This window comes from Phodopus roborovskii, unplaced genomic scaffold (genome assembly GCF_943737965.1).
Source record: "Phodopus roborovskii unplaced genomic scaffold, PHOROB, whole genome shotgun sequence".
Classification (NCBI taxonomy): domain Eukaryota; kingdom Metazoa; phylum Chordata; class Mammalia; order Rodentia; family Cricetidae; genus Phodopus; species Phodopus roborovskii.
The window spans coordinates 33,594,077-33,616,374 of NW_026126567.1; the positions used below are offsets into that span (position 1 = coordinate 33,594,077).

Genomic DNA, 22,298 nt, shown 5'->3' on the forward strand with positions numbered 1-22,298 from the left:
GTAGCCTAAAGTGCTGCATTTCCTTCCATGCATTCTCCTTAACACGAGGAGCCCATCTGTGGCCAAAGCAAGGAAAAGTAGGATCCAAAGGAAGAGAATGGAGTGGAGGTTGAGTGGAGTCCGCAAGGTTTGGAAACATCCGCCCTAAGGGTCTCGTCTTCTCTGCACACACAGGTGTCTGGTGTGCCTTGGGTGAACTGCGGGTACCCTGGCAGACAGAGTGTCAGATGGCCACTGAACAATTTAAATATGTAAAACTTCCAGCAGCTGTACATTTTAAATCATGTTAAAATGCCCTTTTAACTGTTCAGTTCCCCAATTTAGTTTCTATCAACTTGGCACTGGGACCTGGTAGCTGACTGTCCCTGCCTATCACAGGGCCGTGCAGGTCAGTATTTGTGTTTGACTGAAGGTCTCCTCTTAAAAAAAAAAAAGCTCTTTGCCTCTTGGCTCATACACTTTTTAGTTTTTATTCTGTTTACTTTTCTCCTATTGTTTAAATTTTTCTCCTAGTTAGATCATTATTTTTATTATCTGATATTATCATTTCCTAGGTAAAACATAGTTGCTTTTATTCAATTTCTGAATACCTTTTGTGATCTTTCATTTTGATTTTTGAAATTAACATTGTCAATGTATGTATATAATAGAAACACACATACACACACATATATGCATTATACATATATAATAGAATTCATAAAGTTTCAGAATTTTAATTTAATTGAATGATATTTAAAGAATTCAAATTATATTTGAAATGCAACACTATTACATTATGTCTTAGTCTCTTCACTACATGTTTAACTAATCAAAGATTTCAATGTGATTTGTCTAAATGCAGATTCTCTAAGTAGTAATTTTAAAACATGGAAAAAATTTGAGACCATAAAATTCAACAGTCCCCTTAAGTTTATTTACAGACACACACACACACACACACACACACACACACACACACACACACACACACCCCTCATAGCTATATATTTAATTTTATGGATATTTGTTTTTTCATTACTAGACCAAATTCTTTTTAAAAAATTAAATCTGGGAAGTCATCAAGTTCATGAACTCAAAGCAACTGTTTAATTATGTTTTCTGTACCCTGGTGATCAACTTCCTCCTGGGCATGAATATTTTGCTGGAATATTGTCCTGTGCAGTAATTTCACCAGCTGCTTCTGTCCAGTTAAGCATCTTCCACAGGAAATGGCTCTACATGCTTCTGCAAATAGTGGGTGTGCGTGGAGTGATCTGAGATTGGTTCAGGAGGCTAGCTTCAGTTTTGCCAAGATGCTCAGCCACACCTCATTATTCTTTGACCCTGCAGGAGTAGCCAGGCAATCAATGAGGATACTGTTTTCTCTTCCTTCCTTCCTTCCTTCCTTCCTTCCTTCCTTCCTTCCTTCCTTCCTTCCTTCCTTTTGAGATGGGGTTTCTTTTTTATGATAATATTTTTTATTTAAATTTGAAACAAGCTTCTTTTACATGTCAATCCCAGTTCCCTCACCTGCCCCTCTTCCTCTGTCCCCCTGCCCCAACCCCCATCCCATTCTCTTTCTGCTCCCCAGAGAGGGTGAGGCCTTCCATGAGGAGTCTTCAAAGTCTGTCATATCTTTTAGAGTAGGTCCTAGGCCTTCCCCTATGTGTCTAGGCTGAGAGAGTATCCCTTTATGTGGAATGGGCTCCCAATGTCCATTCATATATTAGGGATAAATACTGATCCATTATTAGAGGCCCCGAAGACTGCCCAGTCCTCCCAACTAATACCACATTCAGGGGGTCTTGGTCAGTCCTTTGCTGGTTTCCCAGCTATCAGACTGGAGTCCATGAGCTCCCCCTTGTTCAGGTCAGCAGCTTCTATGGGTTTCTCCAGCCTGGTTTTGACCCTTCTGCTCATCACTCTTCCCTCTCTGCAACTGGATTCTAGGAGTTCAGCTCAGTGTTTAGCTGGGGGTGTCTGCTTCTGTTTCCATCAGCTACTGGATGAAGGCTCTCAGATGGCATATCAGATAGTCATCAATATCATTATCGGGGAAGGGCATTTAAGGTAGCCTCTCCACTATTGCTTAGATTGTTAGTTGAGTTCATCCTTGTACATCTCTGGACATTTCCCTAGTGCCAGATTTCTCTTTAAACCTATAATGGCTCCCTCTATTATGGTGTCTCTTTTCTTATTCTCCTCTATTCTACCCCTGACTCAATTTTCTTGTTCCCTCAAGCCCTCCTCTCCCCTCCTCTTCCTCCCTTCTCTTTCTCCTAACTCCCGCTCTCCCATGCTCCCAATTTGCTGGGGAGATCTTGAGACAGGATTTCTCTGTGTAACAGTCCTGGCTGTCTTGGAACTCCCTTTGTAGATCAGGCTGGCCTCGAACTCATAGAGATTCTCTTGCTTCTGCCTCCAAATGTTGGGGATTAAAGGTTGGCAAGGATGCTGTTTTCAAAGAATGTAATCCCTGGATGCCTTGGCATCTATGTATACTTGACTATCAATAAAAAAAAATTCCTTCTAGAACAAGGACCCTAATGGTACTGGTAACTGTAGTGTTTTCAAGCATTAATTCTAATCTCTGGAGATAAAGGCATGGAGCAGAACAGATTATACAGGACTATACATGGCTCTCTTTAAGCAAAAGATACAAAATTACAAATAGCAGCTACATCATGAAAGGGAATGTTGCTTAGAATAAGAAAAGGAATCCCCAAAGTTGAAGATTAAAAAAAAAAAAAAAAAAAAAAAAAAAAAAACAAAAAAAACAGGACATCCTTTTTAAATAGTGCCAATGCCAGAAAAACACTCCATTGATTAACTTCCTGGCAAAGCCTATAATGCTCTCTCTTTTCAAATTTAGGGTGATGTATCCTTTTCTTGTTTTTTATATGACAGCATTTCATACCGTCATTTTATCTAGAGGGAATAAAAAGACAGTTTAACGTATCTTTTAGTATGGCCCAGGTAGGCTAGTTAAAGCATGCAGTTTGCACAGAAAAACACTTGCTCATTGTGGGTTGCCACAAGTATCTGTGCTGCAAATGCAGGGATTATGTGGGTGTTGGGGGTGGTGGTGGAGTCCTGGAGATGCCACTAAGGCCAAACACAGGGTAGGCTAGTCCCAAAGCAATCTAACAAACCCCATCTTATTTGTGTCTTATTAAAATAAATTCGTTGTGATGGGGTCTTTTTGAGAACTAAATTCTAGTTTTTAATTTATGGTGACTGTGAAAATTTGCCTCAGAGCAGCCAGAAGCTCTGTACATTTCTGCAGCCTCCTAGGTACTCAGTATTACAGCACATGGTTAGTTCCAAGTGGCTGCTGGTCCTCATGCCGAGACCTGTGTGGTATTTATTTATTTATTTATTTATTTATTTATTTATTTATTTATTTATTTTGACCTGTGTGGTTTTGTCCAAGGGGAGTGCATTGTAAAAGATAACTCTAATATGCGTAGAAACAGAGGCTAGCAAATCTAAAGCTGCTTCCAGTCATTTCATTTTGGTTTTTCCTTAGATGGATCTACTCTCAATTCACCCAATACTACCCAGTGGGATGGTCGAGGAAGGAAGGAGTATGGTTTTCTCCTCTTTCGACTTACAATGAATGTCTGAGATGCAGAAGATTTATGCTGCTCACAGTCACATATGGCTGCTTATTGGGCTGCTTTGAGCTAGTGGTGAGGCAGAGAGCTGGGTGGACACTTACATGGCGTGGCCAGAGAGCAAATAATTCGGTACCACCATCAAGGGCATGCCCTGGTGACCTAACTTAACACTTGCCCCTTTGATGGGTGTTTATGATCCTGACTAGAGCAGAGGGAGAAAGGAGGATCAATGGTCTTAGCCAACTACGGTGAAAGCATGCTGCTTTCCAATATTACCAGGACATGTGTACCCATAGCCAGCACTGCTCCAGGGAAGTGCGTGATCAGGCAAGGAAGCTCCAGGGAAGTGCGTGATCAGGCAAGGAAGCTCCAGGGAAGTGCGTGATCAGGCGAGGGTGCTGGAGCTTCAGCTTCATGGGCTCTGTTCATGGGCAAATATGCCCGTGTCTGCAGGGATGTAATTGCAAAGACATAGGAAAAGAAACAGGTGTGGGAGCAAATGGGCTGTGAACAAAGCAACAATAGCAATGGAACTAACTTCTGGGTATAAACTGTTCCAGAATGGGAAAGTGATGCTAAGAAACAAATGTAGCACTGTGGAAGGACCTGCAACAATAGGAGGCTAAGAAAAAATGTCCAGGTTTGTGCTAAAAACCCTGAGGTTAGGGTTCAATACCCTTATTGTATCCTTATTCAAGGAGCAGCTTGCCCTGAGGCAAGTTTGCTGTGGATATGAATTCTATTAAGTGGTGATAAACAGACATACACTCCAATCCACTACCATCAAGACCATCATTAGACCCATGCCCAGAAACAGTGGGCATTTCACTTCCTCTCAAATCCTTTCGGATTAGTTCCATTTTGGTGCTGTGATATAACAACACCACAGCCAAAAGCAATTTATAAAGTTAAAAGTTTATTTTGGCTTAGAGGTTCCAGAGGGACCATCTATAACGTCAAGGAGAACATGGCATAGTGACACATGTAGGGAGCCACTGAGAGTGGACAGGAAATGGGGGTAAAGCTATGAAACTCATCCCCAGTGATGTACTTTCTTCAGTAAGGCTTCACCTTCTAAAGGTTCCATAAACACCCCAAACAGCACTACCGATGGGGAGACCAAGTGTTCAAATACACAAGACTCTGGGGCATTTTTCTTTCAAACCACCATACTCTTGGAGTGCTGGCTTCCAATGGGAGAGTTCTGTTAATAGTTTATACATTGAAAGAATCTCTCTCTCTCTCTCTCTTTCTCTCTCTCTCTCTCTCTGTTTCCCCCTTTTCAGATTTGTCTGAGAATAGTTATCAGCTTTTATTTTTATTTATTTTACTGCTTGAGTGATTGATTGAGACAAGGTCTCATTATGTAGCCCAGTTGGAGTGGAGGGAGACCCACCTGCCTCTGTCTCTGCCTCTTGAGTGCTGGGATTAAAGGAGTGTGCCACCACACCCATGGTGCAGAGCCTGAGGATTCTAAATTTGATTCTAGATGGCAGGATTCCTAGATCATGTTTAGGGCAAAGAATAATGAGCCCATGAAGACAAGACATATAAATGCTCATAAAATTCTTAGCAGAATTCTAACCCATGCACCTTTTGTGGGGCCTTTTGTCTTGGCTATGAGAGAATTTAAAACAAGTGAAAGTGTGTTACAGAAAAGAATCAGGATGTCTCATAGGCAGAGGAACCAGAAACAAAGATCTGGGTTGCAATATGTGGAGAAGGGTTTCTGCTTTCATGCTTTGCCCAGATAAGGGAGGAGGCTTCCCGTATGCATGTGCCACTTTGCACACTGCTCCAAACACTGCTGTATTTTTGTTCTATCTCTCCCTTGGGAAGCTTTCACTATGCTAATGTAGCATAATGAGGCATAATGAGGATGCGGGTCAGTTCCCCATCAGTTTCCTTGATGCCTTGGTGGTGGCTGCTTCTGACTACAGCTCAGTTTATCCGCCTGCTTATTACAGTGCAGCTGCCTGCTTGTTTTCTGTGGGCTCCCTGTCTCATCAGAGCAAGAAGCTTGGAGCTTGTACAGTAAAAACAGTGGGGATGCTTGCTGGCCATTTCGTAAAGTACTTGTGAAGACCAACTGTCCACTGACTCATCTCACATTCTTTCCACCCAGCACACTCCTTGACAATAGCAATTATACGATAAGCATTTGGATCACAGGCGAAGGAGAAAACAAATAAACAGAAGGGTTTTGTTTAGCCATTGTCTAAGAAAAGAAATTGGGCCTTTGTCAGCCTGCACTTCCGGAACTGTGTTGATAGTTGAATTGAGGGGCTAGTCTTTTATGGCTGTTTACATACATGTGCTTCAAGGGAGGAGTGAGGATAATCAGGGTTCTAAGGCTGTGCTTGATTCCTCCAGAGAAAGAAGTTCACCATCACCAGCAGCATCACTGGAAAAAAGTACACCTTTGTCACTGATTCAGCCAAGACCTGCAAATATTTGCTGGGCCTCTGCTCTGCCCAGCACTGGTTTAATGCACAGATGGGTGCTCATCTTTTGAGTGGTAAGTATATACTGTACTAGCAACACACAAGCAGACAGGCTTGCTTGCTCATAGAATAATATGTATGAAAAAATGTAGTTGACCCCCCCAAAATAGCTGAAAAGTCACCAACAATGGCAGAAACACAGTAAAAACAAAGTATAGATTTTATTCTTAGATTGAACAAAAGTGAAAGTAACACTGGAAAGAAAAGTGGATACAGTCTTTCCAGAATACAACTTTCTGTCTTCTGTCTCCACCTCTCCCTCTCCCCTTCTTCCCTTTCCCTCCCTCTCCCTTTGCGGCCCCTCCCTCTGTCCATCCATCCTACTTTGTAAAAGCTGAACAGTCTATATCCCTTTGAACTCTCAATTTTACTGCAGGTATTTATCCTAAGTGTAGACTTTGGTAGCAAGTGGAACTGTCCATGGTACAGTGCTGAGCGAGGAAGGGCAAGAGAGGAGACCTGAGTGCACTTTCGTAATGGAACATCTCCACCTTCAGTAGGGGGTGAGGCACCGCCAGGTGTAATTTTGAGTCAGTTAAATGGTAGCAGGAGCACCCTAGAAATTAAATCTGTCATTTTTCTTAAGTTTTAGTGATTTATGCTTAAATTTAAGTGGACAGTTTAAGTATATTCATATGGTTAACATTCAATTGTTATAAAACAAGAACTAATGCAGAAATAAAACCAAAATCTTTTTTTAACTAATTTTCTTTTTTTACTTATTCTACTTGCTGACCATAGTTTCCTCTTCCTCCTGCTCCCCCTCCCATCTATCACCCCCTATCTACTCCTCCTCCATTCAGGGGCAGGCCCCCCATGAGAGTCAACAGAGCATGGTACATAAAGTTGAGGCGGGATCAAGCTCCCTCACCCCCTGCATCAAGGCTGGGTGTGCAACCCAGCACGGGAAATAGGTTCCCAAAAGCCAACTCAAGCACCAGGGACAGGTCCTGATACCACTGCCAGGAGCCCACAAACAGACCAAGCTACACAACTGTCACATGCATGCAGAGAGTCATTCCCTTGCAAGGTCCCTAGCTGTCAGCCTAGAGTCTGTGAGCTCCCACTAGCTCAGGTCATCTGTCTCTGTGGGTTCCTCTGGCATGATCATGACCCCCCTGGCTCCTACAATCCCTCTTCCCTCTCTTCAACAGGACTCCCTGATCTTGGCCCAGTGTTTGGCTATGGATCTCTGCATCTACTTTTATCAGTTACTAAACGAATGCTCTCTGATGACCATTAGGGTAATCACCAATCTGATTACAGAAGGCCAGTTCTGGCATTCCATACACTATTACTAGGAGTATTAACTGAAGTCATCCTTGTGGACTCTTGGGGTCTTCCCTGGCGCCAGCAAAACCAAAATCTTACTACCTTAAGGAGTTATGTATGCAAGCATGGCTATTTTCTTAGTATTTCTCAGTATTAAACTTTACCAATGAGCATGCATTACTGATGTAATTAAGAGATTAGTGCCTTAAAGAAGGCCATGCATCATACCACACTAGTTAGTGTTTGCTGAGCATGTGCTATGCAGACACTGACCGCTCTTCTCACCCCTCCTTGTGATAATCACTTCAAAATGGACCTCATTTGAGGATTGGAGAGATGATTCAGTGGTCAAGGGCACTGACTGATCCTTCAGAGGACCAGGGTTTGATCCCAGCACACACACAATCATTCCAGACCCTCTTCTGACCTTTGAGACACCAGACATGCATGTGGAAGAAATACATGCAAGAAAAACATGCCCCTCACATAAAGATTTCATTTATGATCACAGCACACACATTGTTTGTTTTCTCAAAGTGTACTAGTTAAGTCAGCCTGTGAAGCTAGAACCCGTGTCCCTTCAAGGGGCAAACCAGGGTTTGAAGTGAAGCCATGGGCCAGCTGCTTGGTGGTGAGGAGCTTCCAGAACTCAGAGCCTATCTGCACACTCCCCTGCGTCTGCCTTTCACCATTCACCAAGCATAGGCTTCAGTGGTCGAGACTTTGCTTTGAGTGCTGAACCTCCCGTGTTGTCTTTGGTCTCTAAGTGGATTTCTTCTCCTGTTTATAAAAGGGATGGTTGGGTCTAATGATGTACTGAACACCTCTGAGATGCTAAGGGTGTGGAGCCTCAGGACCCGCCCCACATCTATTGAACCAGAATCCACATGTGCAAAAGAACCTATGTGATTTCAACACAAGGACAAGGCAGTGAAGCTTTGGCTAAGGAGGTGACCTGAAGAGTCCCTGAGACTCAGCTGAGTGTCACTTACCAGCTACATGGCTCACATGCCCCTCTCTGAGTCTTGGTGTTATCACGAGAACACACTAACCATCTGAAGTCTGTGCTGTGCTCCAATGGGGCAGCACGACACATTTCTAGCTCCCTGCCCAGTGCTCAGTGTACTGTGACAATGGTGGCAGTGGCTTCTACATATGGGCTTTGTCTCTGTTCCAGACAGTTACACAGAGGTCTTGACACTGAGCTTTAGGGGTCAGTCCATGGCCTGAATGAACTGGAGAACAGGACTGAAATTTTCAGAAATAGGACCAATCACAGGGGTTAAAAGTAACCTGTGGTCTGTAATGTAACAAACCCATTTCCGGGGATCTAGAGAAGATTAATGCAAAGTAATTGTACCTGACTTTTCTGCTATTACTGTGTGTGAAACACTACCAATACTGTTTTTATTGCCTGATTTCAGTGACCATAAAATATTTAGACAGACATTTTGAGCTTACTTGTGAAATTGGTCCTTCCAGGCCTATTTCACTCCTAATACACTGTTTTGTTAAACATCAAATTCTGTCATCCTAGTAGTTTCCAGGACTCTAACATTTTATTTACATTAAAAAAGACCCACATAACCAACTTCCCTTTGCCTTTTAAGAATCTCTGTGACAAATTGTGTGTGAGTGTGTGTGTGATATGTATTCATACATATGGAAGCCACAGGACAAGCTCAGATGTCTTTCCTCAGGAGCTGTCTATCTTGTTATTGGGACAGGATCTCCCACTGACTACCTGGCGCTACTGATTGGATAAGGTTGTCTGGCCAGGGAGCTCCAGGGATCTGTCTGTCTCCCCCCATTCCCCAGCACTGGGGTCACAAACATGTGTCTCTGTGCTTGTCTTTTATATGTTAGTCCCGGTGCTTGCAGGACTGAGCAGAACCATCTCTCCAGAACCTGGACATCACTTTCAATGCTACATGGAAGGGAGAGCTGACCACCTCTATCGGTCCCCAAACTTATTTCCACAGTAAGACTCTTCTCTTTCCCTTTGACACAATCTTTACCTTGTTCAAATGGGATCATCCTTCGCTCATCCAGGAAACTGAAATCTAGGCTAACACCCTCCTTCCTTATCCTCCACCTCACCACATGCTCTCAGATAGGCATCTTTCTGGGACAGCATCCTTTTGGCTTCTCAGCTTTTCGAGTGGACTTTCAAATAGACTGATCTAGTCCCTGCTAAAGCTTGTTCACTGTACCACACCATCATCAGAGACAAGCCCCAAAGTTCTGAGGGGACTCTTCCTAGTCTAGTCCCAGCCTTGACTTCTTTCTTGTCCTGATACCTCTCTTTGCTTTCCAACTGTCCTGCATGCCATGATGATGGCTGCAGAAACCACATTCCAGTCTTCTGTGTCTTGCTGCTCAGTGGCTGTGATGGTTAATATTGACCATCAGCTTGACAGGATCTAGAAATGCCTAGGTGACAAGGCTCAGGCATACCTATGAAGGAGTATCTAGACTGGACTAGCTGAGTGGAGAGATTCACTTTAGTTATAGATGGAACTATTTCTGTGGGCTGTGGTCCTGGACAAAACGGGAGAGAGAAAACTGAGCATCCACATTGATTGCTGTCTGAGTTTTTCTTGGGGATGCAACACAATTAGCAGCCCCATGATTCCACTGTCATGCCTTTCCCACCATGACAGGCTTCCCCTTGAGCTATAAAACTTTCCTCCACCAAGGTGCTTTGGTCATTGCAAAGGAAAAAGTAATTAGAATACAGTGTTCTCCACTGCCATGCTTTTCATAACCCTCCTGGGATCAGGCTACCGAGGTAAGTCTGCTTCTCCTAGAGCAAGTTAAAGGTAACCTCCATCTTGAAGCCTCTCCTGATTGGCTCTTCCCAGGGGATTCCTTCCTGGATGGAGTGGATCACTGCCTCCTTTTGCAGACCTCTGTCTTTCACCTGTGACATTGGGTGTGATAGATAAGGAATTTTGTGAAGGTAGGGACAGTATCTCACAGCCTTCCCAGCTCCAGTGTGGAACAGAGGTGTGACAAATAAGAAGTGATATATACATGTATTTATTTACTTATGAATTGATTAATTTAGAGACAGTCTTTCTGTGTAGCCTAGAGTAGCCTTAAACTCATGCTCTTCCAGTCCTAGCCTTCCAGGTGCTGGACTATAGGCATGTACTACAGAGTCTGCCTCTAATACCTGTCTCTTGGGTAGATGGATGGATTGATGGATGGATGGATGATTTGTATGGACATAAAACTAGTTAATCATTTCCTTTTGATACATATATTTCAATATTGCAAATGCAACTGTGATACACATCATTAGAAAACTATTTTTCTGGCTTCCATGTCACCGATTAACCTCAGAAGTATAACTTTGGGTACCAAGTCAGGGAATTTTTAAAGCCTCGCTGCATTTCTGAATGTCATGCTGGAATGTTGGAGCTTCTTGCCATCTGACTTTTTTTTTTTTTTTTTTTTTTTTTTGCATTATTTTCAAAGAGTAGATGTCACTGTATTTTGTGTGTTCATGTGACAGTTAAAATGATCTCTCACTGTGGCTTTGTTTTACTTCTTTGATGGGTGAAAAGTTGAACATTTTCCAGATGTCTCTTAGCTATCCTTCTGTGAATTGTCTCAACAGGCACTTTACTTCATAGTTATATTTGGATCCCTGGGGATAAATAAAAAGTCTCCAGCTCTCGAGTGCGCAGTTCCAGGATAGAATCAGGCAAGATCTGTCATCACTACCCAGTGGGCCCAAACCTTTTCTCAATCCTTTTGGTGGGTGTGTCCTGGACTGTGGGATGTGCCTGGCCTTCTCTGAACCTATGCTTAGAGGATTGCTCTGCTGCTGCCCAGGCTCTTACCCCCTGTGACTTTTTCCTGGTGGCTTTGGCTCAGGATGCCTCTTGGGTGTTTGGGATGCTATAACTAACTTTGACTTAAGCCTTAACATCCAGACAGAACCAGACACTTGTCAGCTACTTTACTGGTATTAAAATTATATTGTGGAGTCACCCACAGCCAGCAGACAGACACCTCCCTCTTAGCATAACAGTGTCTTTGGGACATTCTCAGCAACCCTTGTTTCTAATCCCGGGAGACCAGCACTCTTGGCTCTCCCGCCTACCCATTGGTGTTCTAGTAGAGCACCATGGAGTTGATGCCTGCTGACACTGGTACCCTTGTTCCTGGTGACACTATCACTGTGCTACCTTGTCTCTGTCCTTTGCATGGAACATGCCTTGTGACATTGGTGCCCTGCTCGTGCAGAGTCTGTCATGCTGAGTATTAGCCTCTATGATCTCCATCCCTCACCTCGACATGTGGCCTCTATCCTGGACACTAAGACCTGCTCAACCCCCAACATTCCCTGGGAACATAGCTCCCGACGAACCAGGCATGTGGGGTTTTTACTTCTCTGTGAGTCCCTTTCTCTAGGGGACAGCTACTTCCTGGAATGCCAGTCTCTATCCAGTCTTGCTTGAAACCACTAAGTCTCTCCAGGCTAAGACTGGCCTCCACCATCTCTGCCTAGAAAATCCCTTCCAGATGTGGTTAAGTACAAGGTCGGTCACTGTTCCTTCAGGACTCGTAATGAGAAGGCTGGGGTCTTTCGTGGATCTTTGGTGCTGCTGTCTGTGGCTCAGTGTCTGTACCACTCCCACTATCCAGTGTGGACTGTGGAGCCAGTGGACTAAGTGTAAAACCTTCTCTACTACTAACCAGCCTTGGCACCAGCAGGAAAATATCCCTTCTCAAATTTTCTTATCTGTAAGATGGCTACACTATCCACCCCAGAGAGTTACGGTGAAGACTGAGTGAGACAGGGGAAGTGACAACGCTTGTCACGGATTCTGTCTCATAGGACACATTTAGTCGGAACTAGCTATTGATATTACCTTGTTCCTGGCAGACCCAAGCTCTGGAGTAAGACTATAAAATCTGTGCAAAAGCTGCAGGTCATGTTCAAGTACTCATTGCCCCACTCTGTCTTGCTCACTCAATGTGTGGAGTGATAACACAGTCTGTTTAAACTCCCAAATTCTCAACAAGTAATTCATTGTGGTGGCTGCCTTGTTCAGGGTGAACAGCCCTGGCAACAGAAAGGAGAGGATGTGCTCAAGTATTTAAATGTTCCTCATTCTCTCCTGGAGGAGGCATTTTACTGGGCGTGCACACATGCATTTACACACATCATATCACAGATATAAATACTTCTACCTCTGATGGCCATGCCACATATGCACACCCCATATGCATGCAAAGATAACTGAAAGACATTCATATGATGCACATCCCATCTACACCTCTGCACACGTGCGCATGCAGATACCATATATGTATATACATATATGGTATCTGCATGTGTATGTTTATAGTGTTCATTCATATATATATATATATATATATATACATATACATATATATATATGAATGAACACTATACATATACAAAAAAATGAGGGTGGCCATGGATACTGATTTTGCTGATGCTGTTATAATCCTTCCTTCCTGGTTTCAGTAGGGAGGAGGTGGATGGCCCAAAGACAGTCAACATTTTCCTTTCTCCAAATATAAATGAAATCTAGGTGTGGTGGCTCATTCTTGTAATCCCATCACTTGGAAGGTGGAGGCAGATGTATCAGGAGTTCAAAGTCCTTCTTGGCTATAAAGACAGTTCCACACCAGCCGGCACTACAGGAAACCCCATCTCAACACCAAAACTACAAAATGAACAAATAAAAACTGTAACAACAGCCCAATAGATGCAGTTTTGAGCAAGGCCTTGTTAACCTAAGAGATCTTTTAATAAAGTCTCAATTTCCTATGAATAATACAAACAGCAAAGAAGCAACCCTCATGATCATAGTCTCGTCAATGGAAGCATTTATTAAGCCTTACACGAAGGGGGAAAGGAATGCATCATGGACTAATACTGCCAGAGCAGTGTAGAGATTAAAGATTATATTCCACAGGGAAGAGCCTGATTTTGGGTCCCACATGCTTTGTTATAGGACTGTTTGCAAGTACAGATCTGTGAGGGTAAATGCAGAATGAGGTGTGGCGCTGCTGGAGCTTTGAATGGCACCAGTTAAAACAGGTTCCTGGCTGCCATTCTAGCAGCTACAGGGACCATTTTGCCTCTCAAGCTTCTGAAGTGTCTTTTATTAGCAAGTACCTCTTAGAAGGACTTGCATTTTTCAGGTATAGGCACAAGGACTCCCCAGGTTAGCAGGAGGAAGAATGTCAAGTCTCTCCATGCAGAAAATTAACTGGGAAAGGAAAGTCAGGGTCAGGAATGTATGGTTGTTATCAAGAGCCATGACTGAACCCAATGTAATCTTGTGTGTATGTCTGTCTTTTATCCCCCAATTCAGATCAGGATAAGTCTGTACAAATAGCCAACTTGAACTCTGCACACCAGGGACAGACCAGCCCTCTCACATGGATTCGGAAACTGTCATGCTCAGAAAACGAGCTGTGTGTACCCAGGTTGCCGAATGCCACAGGAGGCAGACTGAGCACATCCATGGAGAATGTGCAAGGCGGCAAGGAGATCAGGATGGAAGGAATCAGAAGCAGGTGGGTTTTGTCATTCTACAGAGCCAAAACTACCAGGTGCAGGGTGCACTGGAACCACCTGTATCTGAAGAGCTGAGACTTCCAGGTGTGTGGTGCAGTGGGCCTATCAGTACTCAAAGGAGGTTTTTAAAGCTAAGGAACGTGTGTTCTCTGGGTTGCCTTGAACTTGATCCAGAGATTGACTGTAGACCACTACAGTGAATTAAGCTGATGGCCATGGAACCAGGTCTTATTCCCATATCCTCTGTTCTTACCTTCTGGTAGAGAAAGAGCTGGATGGTAATGGGAAGTTGAAGAAGGTAAAATTAACAAATGCCACTAATCACCTTTGGACTAACATAAGCCAGGTACCATCACTCTTGGAACTTGTTCCCCAACCCACACAACTCTGTGAAGTTGGTTTTTATTATTGTTTCTGTTTTCTGGAAGGGAAATTGAAGTGCTAGGACTTAATACCAGCAGCTTATCCTGGAGACTGTACTGGTAACCCTGACATGCTACTTTCCAGGATGATGGCTTGCCATTTAAATTCGAATGTGAAAGCAGTAAGCTCATAAATGCAGTGTTCATCGTAAAACAATGATCCATACGTTTAAAAATAACCTAGAACTTGGATTACACTTACAAGGCAAGTTACATAAATAGCACCGATTCCCAGGCTGTGTACTGAGGAAAGGGGGCGGGGTGGCAAGATCTGCTTTTGGGGGAAGATGAATTATACATCTGCTTCAGCAGGAGAGAATGGATAATTCATTTGAGCTGAAATACATGCATATACACAGACACCCTAAAGTAATACTTAGAGAATTATTGCTCCAATTCTGCTGATGCAAATGGATCTCACTATGTAGTACAGAATCAATCAGTAATGAGAAAGCAAAACTCATTCTAGTCCCCATTACAAACCACCCCAAGGACAGTGGTGTGGCCCAGAAGCCATCTTGTTATTCTGCTTCACAACTTTGTGGATTAGAAGAGGAGACAAAACTCTTGTTTTGTGTGGTATGGAGGGTACCGTGGTGGTCATTAGCAGTGCCTGCTGAGTACAGGCATCATGGTGGTCATCAGCAGTGCCCACTGTATACAGACATCATGGTGGTCATCAGCAGTGCCCGCTGTATACAGACATCATGGTGGTCATCAGCAGTGCCTGCTGTATACAGACATCATGGTGGTCATCAGCAGTGCCGCTGTATACAGACATCATGGTGGTCATCAGCAGTGTTCATTGTATGGAGCGCACCGTGGTGGTTTCAGCAGTGTTCATTGTATGGAGGGCATCATGGTGGTCATCAGCAGTGTTCATTGTATGGAGGGCATCATGGTGGTTTCAGCAGTGCCCCCTTGGATATGCTTCATTCTGGCATCCTCTGGCCCCTGTGCAACCTCAGGGGCCCCTTTCCATGCAGTGGTTCCCCCAAGGGTCTCCACTGCTGCTCTGGGCTCTGAGAATTTGGGTCGTGACATGTATCCCAGAGACAGCGTGTCCTCATTTCTGCCATCACTCCTGGGTTCATACAAATTCAAGGGGACTAGAAGTGGGCCTCATTTTAATATGTGAGTGTCAGTAGATTTGTGACATCTCTTACCAGTCACCCCTTGGTTTAAAGTACTGTATAGCATTTCATTGTTTACGGGCAGAAGCAGGACTGTGAAGAGACGGCAGCCAGAGGTGCTTGCTGCTGTGCCTAACAGTGCAAGTCCTGCTCCTGGTACCCTCATAGTGGAAGGAGGAAACCAACTCCTGAAGGCTATCCTCTGACCTTTACACACACTGCAGCATGTGTGTGTCCCCATACATGAACTCCCCCCCCCACACACACACATACACACACACACGTAATTTAAAATGTAAAGAAAAATAGAAAATGCAGAAGTAACTATGACCCATTCCAGGCCATTGTGCTAGCTTTCTGTTACTGTAAGAAAAACAGCACAGGTAATAAACTTAAAAAGATGTAAGGCTAATTTGGACTCACAGTTTCAGTCTGTAACCAGCTGGCCCCACTGATTTTGGAGCTGTTGGGAGGCAGCACATCACCGCAGGAGTGCGTGGTAAAGCCCACTCACTTCTGGTGGGTGGCAAAGAAAAGATAGCAAGGGGAAGAAACTGGGGGACCTACTACCTCATTCGTCTAAAGACCTCTGTTAATGTTTGGATAGGAAGTGCCTTTCAAAAATTCCCTTACTGAAAGCTTGCTTCCTGCCTGGTGACACTATTTTGAGAAATGCTGGAAACTTTAAGAGATGCAATTTAGTTAGAAGAAGTAGGTCACTAGGGACAGGTCCTTAGGAGCCTATTGTCCCTCATATTGTCTGTCTCTCTCCATGTCCTGTCTGTGTGAGGTGAGCAGTCTCTGCCACTGCTTCCATGGTGCCCTCCTTTGCCCCGACGGCCTAGGCCTGGGACTTGAAACTGTGAGTGACTGTAACCCCTCCCCCCTACATTGTTTCTATCACAGTAACACAAACCATCTAAGATAACCTCTTGCCAAGCCTTCCCAAAAGACCCACAGCAGGGGCCTGAGCCTTTAACTACAGACAGGCCCTGGAGGATACTTACTGAAATCATAGTAACCACCTAAGAAATGTCTCAACAACATGGCAGCCATGAGCACAGTGGGGCTGGAAGTGTCTTCCCATGTAGGAGCTTTTCAGCATTGCTTGGCTGCCTGCCCTCCAGCAGGAAGCTCAACAGGAGCCTCCACCAAACCCTCTAAATCGTGTTGCCTCTGCACTAAATTTTTAATGTCCAATTTCCGAAGTCCCTAACAATTCACTTCAGAGGAGGTTACTGGTAACCTTTAGGCAAAGTGGGAAATCCTACTGATCTGAGTCTTTGGCCACCTGCTAGTTCTTCAAGAAACACAACAGGAAACTGTGACTTGGGGTTTATGACAATGGGGCTGGGAAGGAGAGAGTAAGGAAAGGGGGAGCATTAGTCCGGGGTGTGGGCCATAGAGGAGCTGCTGGGGGGGACCAGGGCTCAGTTGCACTGGGTGTTTCAGCACTTGCCCTGAACTCTAGGGGAGATGGCAGGAACCTGCCCCTTTTTATGATGGTCGGGATGGGTTCAAGCCTAAGTCAGGCATAGGTACAGTGGTGTGTGTGTGTGTGTGTGTGTGTGTGTGTGAGAGAGAGAGAGAGAGAGACAGAGAGAGAGAGAGAGAGAGAGAGAGAGAGAGGGAGGGAGGGAGGGAGAGAGACTCCTTATTAGCAATAGGATTGTTTTCAGTTAGACAGAGGGAAGGAATGGCATGGGCAAATGGACAAGCCTGTCAGTCTAACTGGAGTAGTTTCTTCAGCATCTACTGTATGCCTGTCTTGGGTGGGTGCTGAGAACTCAGTATTCACAGCACAGACATGATCCATCCCTCCTGGTCCTCACAGGTAGGCAGAAATGGCCAATCATGATCATGCGGGGAAAATCAGGTCATGCTGGTGGCTTGATATTCGAGGCATGTAGGCTAGAGTCAGAGTGGGAAGGGTGGGCAGCCTGAGGCATTGCCCCAGAGGGGACCCTATCACCAGTGCCATTCACAGAAGTTGTTTACACCGAGCTTCTGAGGACAGAGATGTTGGCTACCTTCCTTTCATCTCTTCTTTGAAGCCTTTTCTGACCGCCCAGCAGAGCTCCCCCCCCCTACAATGGCTCCATTTAGGACAGCCCTCCCCCTCTCTGTGTGTGCCCACCCCGGCGAGCACATGCTTGCATCCTTCTGCACAGAGATGCCCAAGAATAGCAGTGCACCAGTTGTATCCCCAGCCCTGAAGCCAGAGTGTGGAAGTTTTCAGTAAATAGATTTTGAGAGACTAGGAGAGAGAGGGATGGAGAGAGAGAGAGAGAGAGAGAGAGAGAGAGAGAGAGAGAGAGAGAGAGAGAGAACACTACTTTTAATTGTGGTAAAATACAGGAAGCATAAAATGTATTATCATACCCATTTTACGCTTTCTATTTTATTGTTTCTATGGCAGTGGCACTGAGCACATTCACATTGCTGTTGTCATCTTCCCACATGAAAACTGCCTCCCCTCAGCACTTCCTCCCACCCAGCCTAACCTTAACTCTGCCCTTGGTACCTGCTAACTACTTTCTGTCTGTGAGTATGACTCCTCTAAGTTCCTCATATAACAACTGACTCACACACCGTTTGTCCTTTTGTGACCAACAGTAAATGAATTTTGAGCAATTGAGAGATTGTTCCTTGGGTGGCCCATATCATGTGAATTACAGAAACCCAGGCCAGACAAGCCCAGAGACACTATCCAAACCTCTCTCAAGTCCTTCCTGGGTGTTGGAATGCTTCCTTCCCTTGAGCCTGGGTGACTTGGCCAGTGTCTCCCCCTGTGCACTAGTTTGGAAGGTTGATGCTCCATAAACCTTCCAGAGGACTGGCCCATCTCTGACTCATATACCTTGAAAGTCCAAGCCTGGCCCTAGTGGGTTTTAGTCAAATTGGGTTGGACTTGCAGCAGGACCAGATGCAAAGGTGAGCAGATACAGAATAAGGCTCCTGCCTGCTTGGAAAGAGCTGTTTTGGTCTGCCTCTGCTCCCATCACAGACTCCACATCCAAAACTGACCCTGAGAAGGTTCATGGGTGGCTACCTGCACCAACATTTCCTGCTGCAATCCAGTTGTCCAACCATCATGGTAAGGGTAGTCTCCCTGGTGTTGGGGGCATGCTTGGTGACACTGATCTGGTGGTTGGCTGTCCTGGAAGCCTTGTGCCAGCTGTTTCTAGAGATGTAAGCACACACATATTGTCATCTCTTGTCACATTCTACACTCTGCTTTGCTTCTCTCTGAGTGTGTTTTTGAGGCAGCCCTGGGCCACTTGATTCATTATTAGTCTACTGTCTAGAACAGTCTTTGCTTAGTGGAAATCATGTGCAGTAGTCTGTTTTCTGTTGCTATAAAAATGATCAACAAGGCTGGGTATATGAAAAGGAGGAGGGGGTTTAAGTAGCTCGCATTTTGAAAACTGAACATCCACAAAACATGGTGCTGGTTCTGCTGGACCCTCTACTTCCACCCCTAGCTTCTTTATCTCATAGCAGATGATTTTGTAGGAATGCATGTTAGAAAGACTCAGTGAAAGATGTGGCTAGGGGCTGGGCCAGTTTTGCCCTTTTAGAACAACTCTCTATCTCATAGAACTAGCTGGGATCCCTTAGGAACTAATTAATCCCTTCCAAGGAGGGCATCCCCAGTGACCTAGTCATATTCCACTAAGTCCCCCTTCTTAAAAATCCAACCACCTCCTAACAGCACCTCCCAGAGGACTGAACTTTCAACAGTTGAACCCTTGAGCCTTGGGGAACAAATGACATTAAAACCATGCCACTGCACATTTAGTCAGCTGAAAGCCTGCCCAGAAATTCCCATGTGACAAGGGGGCATCCGACTCACATGCACCAATGGAAGGATGAGTCTGCAGTTCTCAAGGGACACTGCCTTTGTAGGGCTGCCTGGTCCTTCTAGGGACTTTTAGTTGAAAACTAGAGCAAACAAAAGAACATCAGGAGAGCCCCTACAGCTTGGGTTTGGTGACTTCACGAGCCTGGGAACTTGGAAGTTCACTCCCATTTTATGGCTGAGGAAATGGGATTCTGGAGCCACTGCATAAACAAACTAAGGTGGACAGTGGAGGTCCATGTGAGGTCTGGGTGACTATGATGAGCCCTCTGGGACAGAGACCCTAATGCCATTCCTGCTTGTGTTGTCTTCCTCACTAAATCAGCCTGTGGTAGAATTGGTCTAAGGATCTACCGAATTGCTTGGCACAAAGCTGCCTTCTTCATGCCACACTAACAAATGGCTAAGAAGATCCCTTCCAGGAGCACCCGATCTTATATTTCCATCTTTCCTCTCAGCCCTTACCCTGGAAGAGAGCAGCTGGGCAGCATCAGTTCGATCCAGAAGCCAACTCAGCATCTCTCTGGAACAGCTGTCCAGAGCACAGGTACAGACCAAACCCAGCAGGTGGAGGGAAGGAGGCCTCACACAGGGAGGGCAGCATGCTTTCCCTCACAAGTTTCCAGTCACAAGTGAAGACAGGGATTTTGTAACTAAGGAGAGTATGGCTACTTAAAGAATGTTAAGCCTGCAAGCCAGATCTGCATGCTGCCACATCTCTCTGTGATTAATTAAACTGTCTGCCTGCTAGACTCAGGCATTATCCTTGGGGAAGGAAAGATGTGAATTGCTTGTGGTAGTTGGTCATCAGAGGGGGATTTTCCCACCAGAACTGTGACAGAAATTGTGTCCTACCTCAGGACTCCAGCTTCCTAGAAGTAGCTTTAGGCTTCTATTTTGGGTTTCCTATAGACACAGGCTTTGGAAGTACTCCAGGATATGCAAGCTGGGCTGTCAGCCACTGCACTTTGGCGACTGGTAGAGACCTATGTTAGGTTTTCTTTATTAGAACAAATTTCTGAGAGAAGTCAATTTAAAAAGAGGAAAGATGGGAAAGCAGAGACAGGGGGATCTCTGTGAGTTGAGGCAAGCCTGGTTTACGTATCAAGTTCAAGTTCTGGCCTAAACGGAAAGGTTTATTTTTACAATGACTTCAGAGGTATCAGTACAGGTTGCTGAGCCCTGTTGCTTTGGGTCTGTGATGGCAGAGTCTATCATAGCGGGAGTGGATGAGGGTGAGTCCTGTTCACTGATGAGAGTCAAGAGAGACAGAGAGCAGAGAGACAGAGAGATGAGGAACCTGTGGTTGAGTATTCCCTTCAAGACCACACATGCAATGACTCAATTTCTATACCCTTTAAAGGCACCCTCTCTTAAAGGCAGTTCTACATCCAGTAGCAATTCACAGTGACAGCAAAACTATCAAGTCATGGTCCTTTGAGGGACATTTAAGATCCAAGCTATTGTCTCATCTCTGTATTTTAGTTTCAGTTGTCACTGACAGGAAGTACAACCCCCACTTACCCTCCGACTTGTCTCAAGACCAGTGCAGGAAAGAAAGTTAGGTGGGGATGGTGGCTCTTGCTTATAATCCAAGAGACTTGACCACAGAGGCAGGATGATCAAGATGTTGAAGTCAGTGTTGAATTCATAGTGAGTTGGAGGCCAGTGTGAGCAACACAGAGAGATCATGTTATAGGACACTTGCCTATCATGTACAAGGGCCTAAGTTCCATCTCTAACACCAATGAGGAGGATTTACAGTGGCCCAGTTGTGGTTCAGTCAAATATGTGTTGAATGAGTTGTTCCCAGGCTGGTGGGAGGTTTGCTGTGAGCTGCTCTTGCTTGTATGTGCGTGTGTGTCTTGTTGGGTTCCAGCTGACTTGGGAGGAAAACCCAAACACTGTGCTTTGATTCTGCCTCCAGGGCCACAGTGCAGCTGGAGGAAGAGCTTTAGGGAGGGACCCGACCAAGATGTGGTGTGTGTGACACTGAAGCGTGACCCACATCGTGGTTTTGGTAAGAGGGTCCCCTGAAGGTGAGGCCCAGGCTCCGCTCAGCAGAGAGGGGATGAGCATCGTTCTCCCTTTGACTTTTCCTCTCTCACAAACTGGCCTCTTCTCTCCTATCTTGCATTTTTCAACAACCCCTTCCATTTTTTCCCCTTCCTATCAGTGCCAGCAAAGAACACAAAGCCTTTTGGGGCAAAGAATTCCTTGCAAGTGCTGATGTATTTTCAGAGTGCATCTAAGCACAAGATAAAAATAAAACACCCTCTTCCCCACACACCTTGTGCCAACCTTTCTCCAGTATAAATAGGTTCTTCGTGATGTAGAGGAGTAGGCAATCTTTCTCATCTTCAATTATTAATCACATTTAAGAGTCCTTAAAGCCACATAAGAAAGGAAGATCCCGAGAGAGGGATTTGGTTGGAAATCATCTTCCCTGGGCCTGGGAAGACAGCTCAGTTGGTAAAATATTTTCCATGCAAATGTGAAACCAGAGTTGAGATCCCCAGCACCCACTTTAAAAAAGTTGTGTGTGTGTGTGTGTGATGTTATGCCTGTAATACTGGCACTCCGGAACTGAGACAGGGATTACTTCAGCAAGCTGGCTAATAGAGTTGGTGAGCTTTGCATTCAGTGAGAGGCTGCCTCAGTAAAGTGTAGGGGCTGAAGTCCACATTGTGACTCACAACTGTAATTCCAGTCTCAGGGGGATCTGACACCTTATTCTGGCTTCCGCAGGCATCACACACACATGGTACAGAGACATACAAGCAAGCAAAAACACCCATAAACATAAGGAAAAAAATCTTGTAAAGTAATAAAATGGAGAACATCCCAGGAAGACACCCAGTGTCAAATTCTGGGACCCCACATGTGTACACATGCATATGAACTTATACACATGCAAAACACACACACACAC

General features: G+C 44.8%; 1 protein-coding gene across 1 annotated transcript in view; it reads left to right on the forward strand.

Annotated features, from left to right (window-relative positions):
- Frmpd2 (FERM and PDZ domain containing 2) overlaps nt 1-22,298 on the forward strand; it is a 98,532-nt gene that overhangs the window by 48,320 nt on the left and 27,914 nt on the right. The window contains exons 15-18 of the mRNA XM_051202593.1: nt 5,976-6,120; nt 13,744-13,948; nt 19,825-19,913; nt 21,294-21,386. Of these exons, the coding sequence (XP_051058550.1) occupies nt 5,976-6,120; nt 13,744-13,948; nt 19,825-19,913; nt 21,294-21,386 (532 nt within the window). The remainder of the gene's footprint in view (nt 1-5,975; nt 6,121-13,743; nt 13,949-19,824; nt 19,914-21,293; nt 21,387-22,298) is intronic.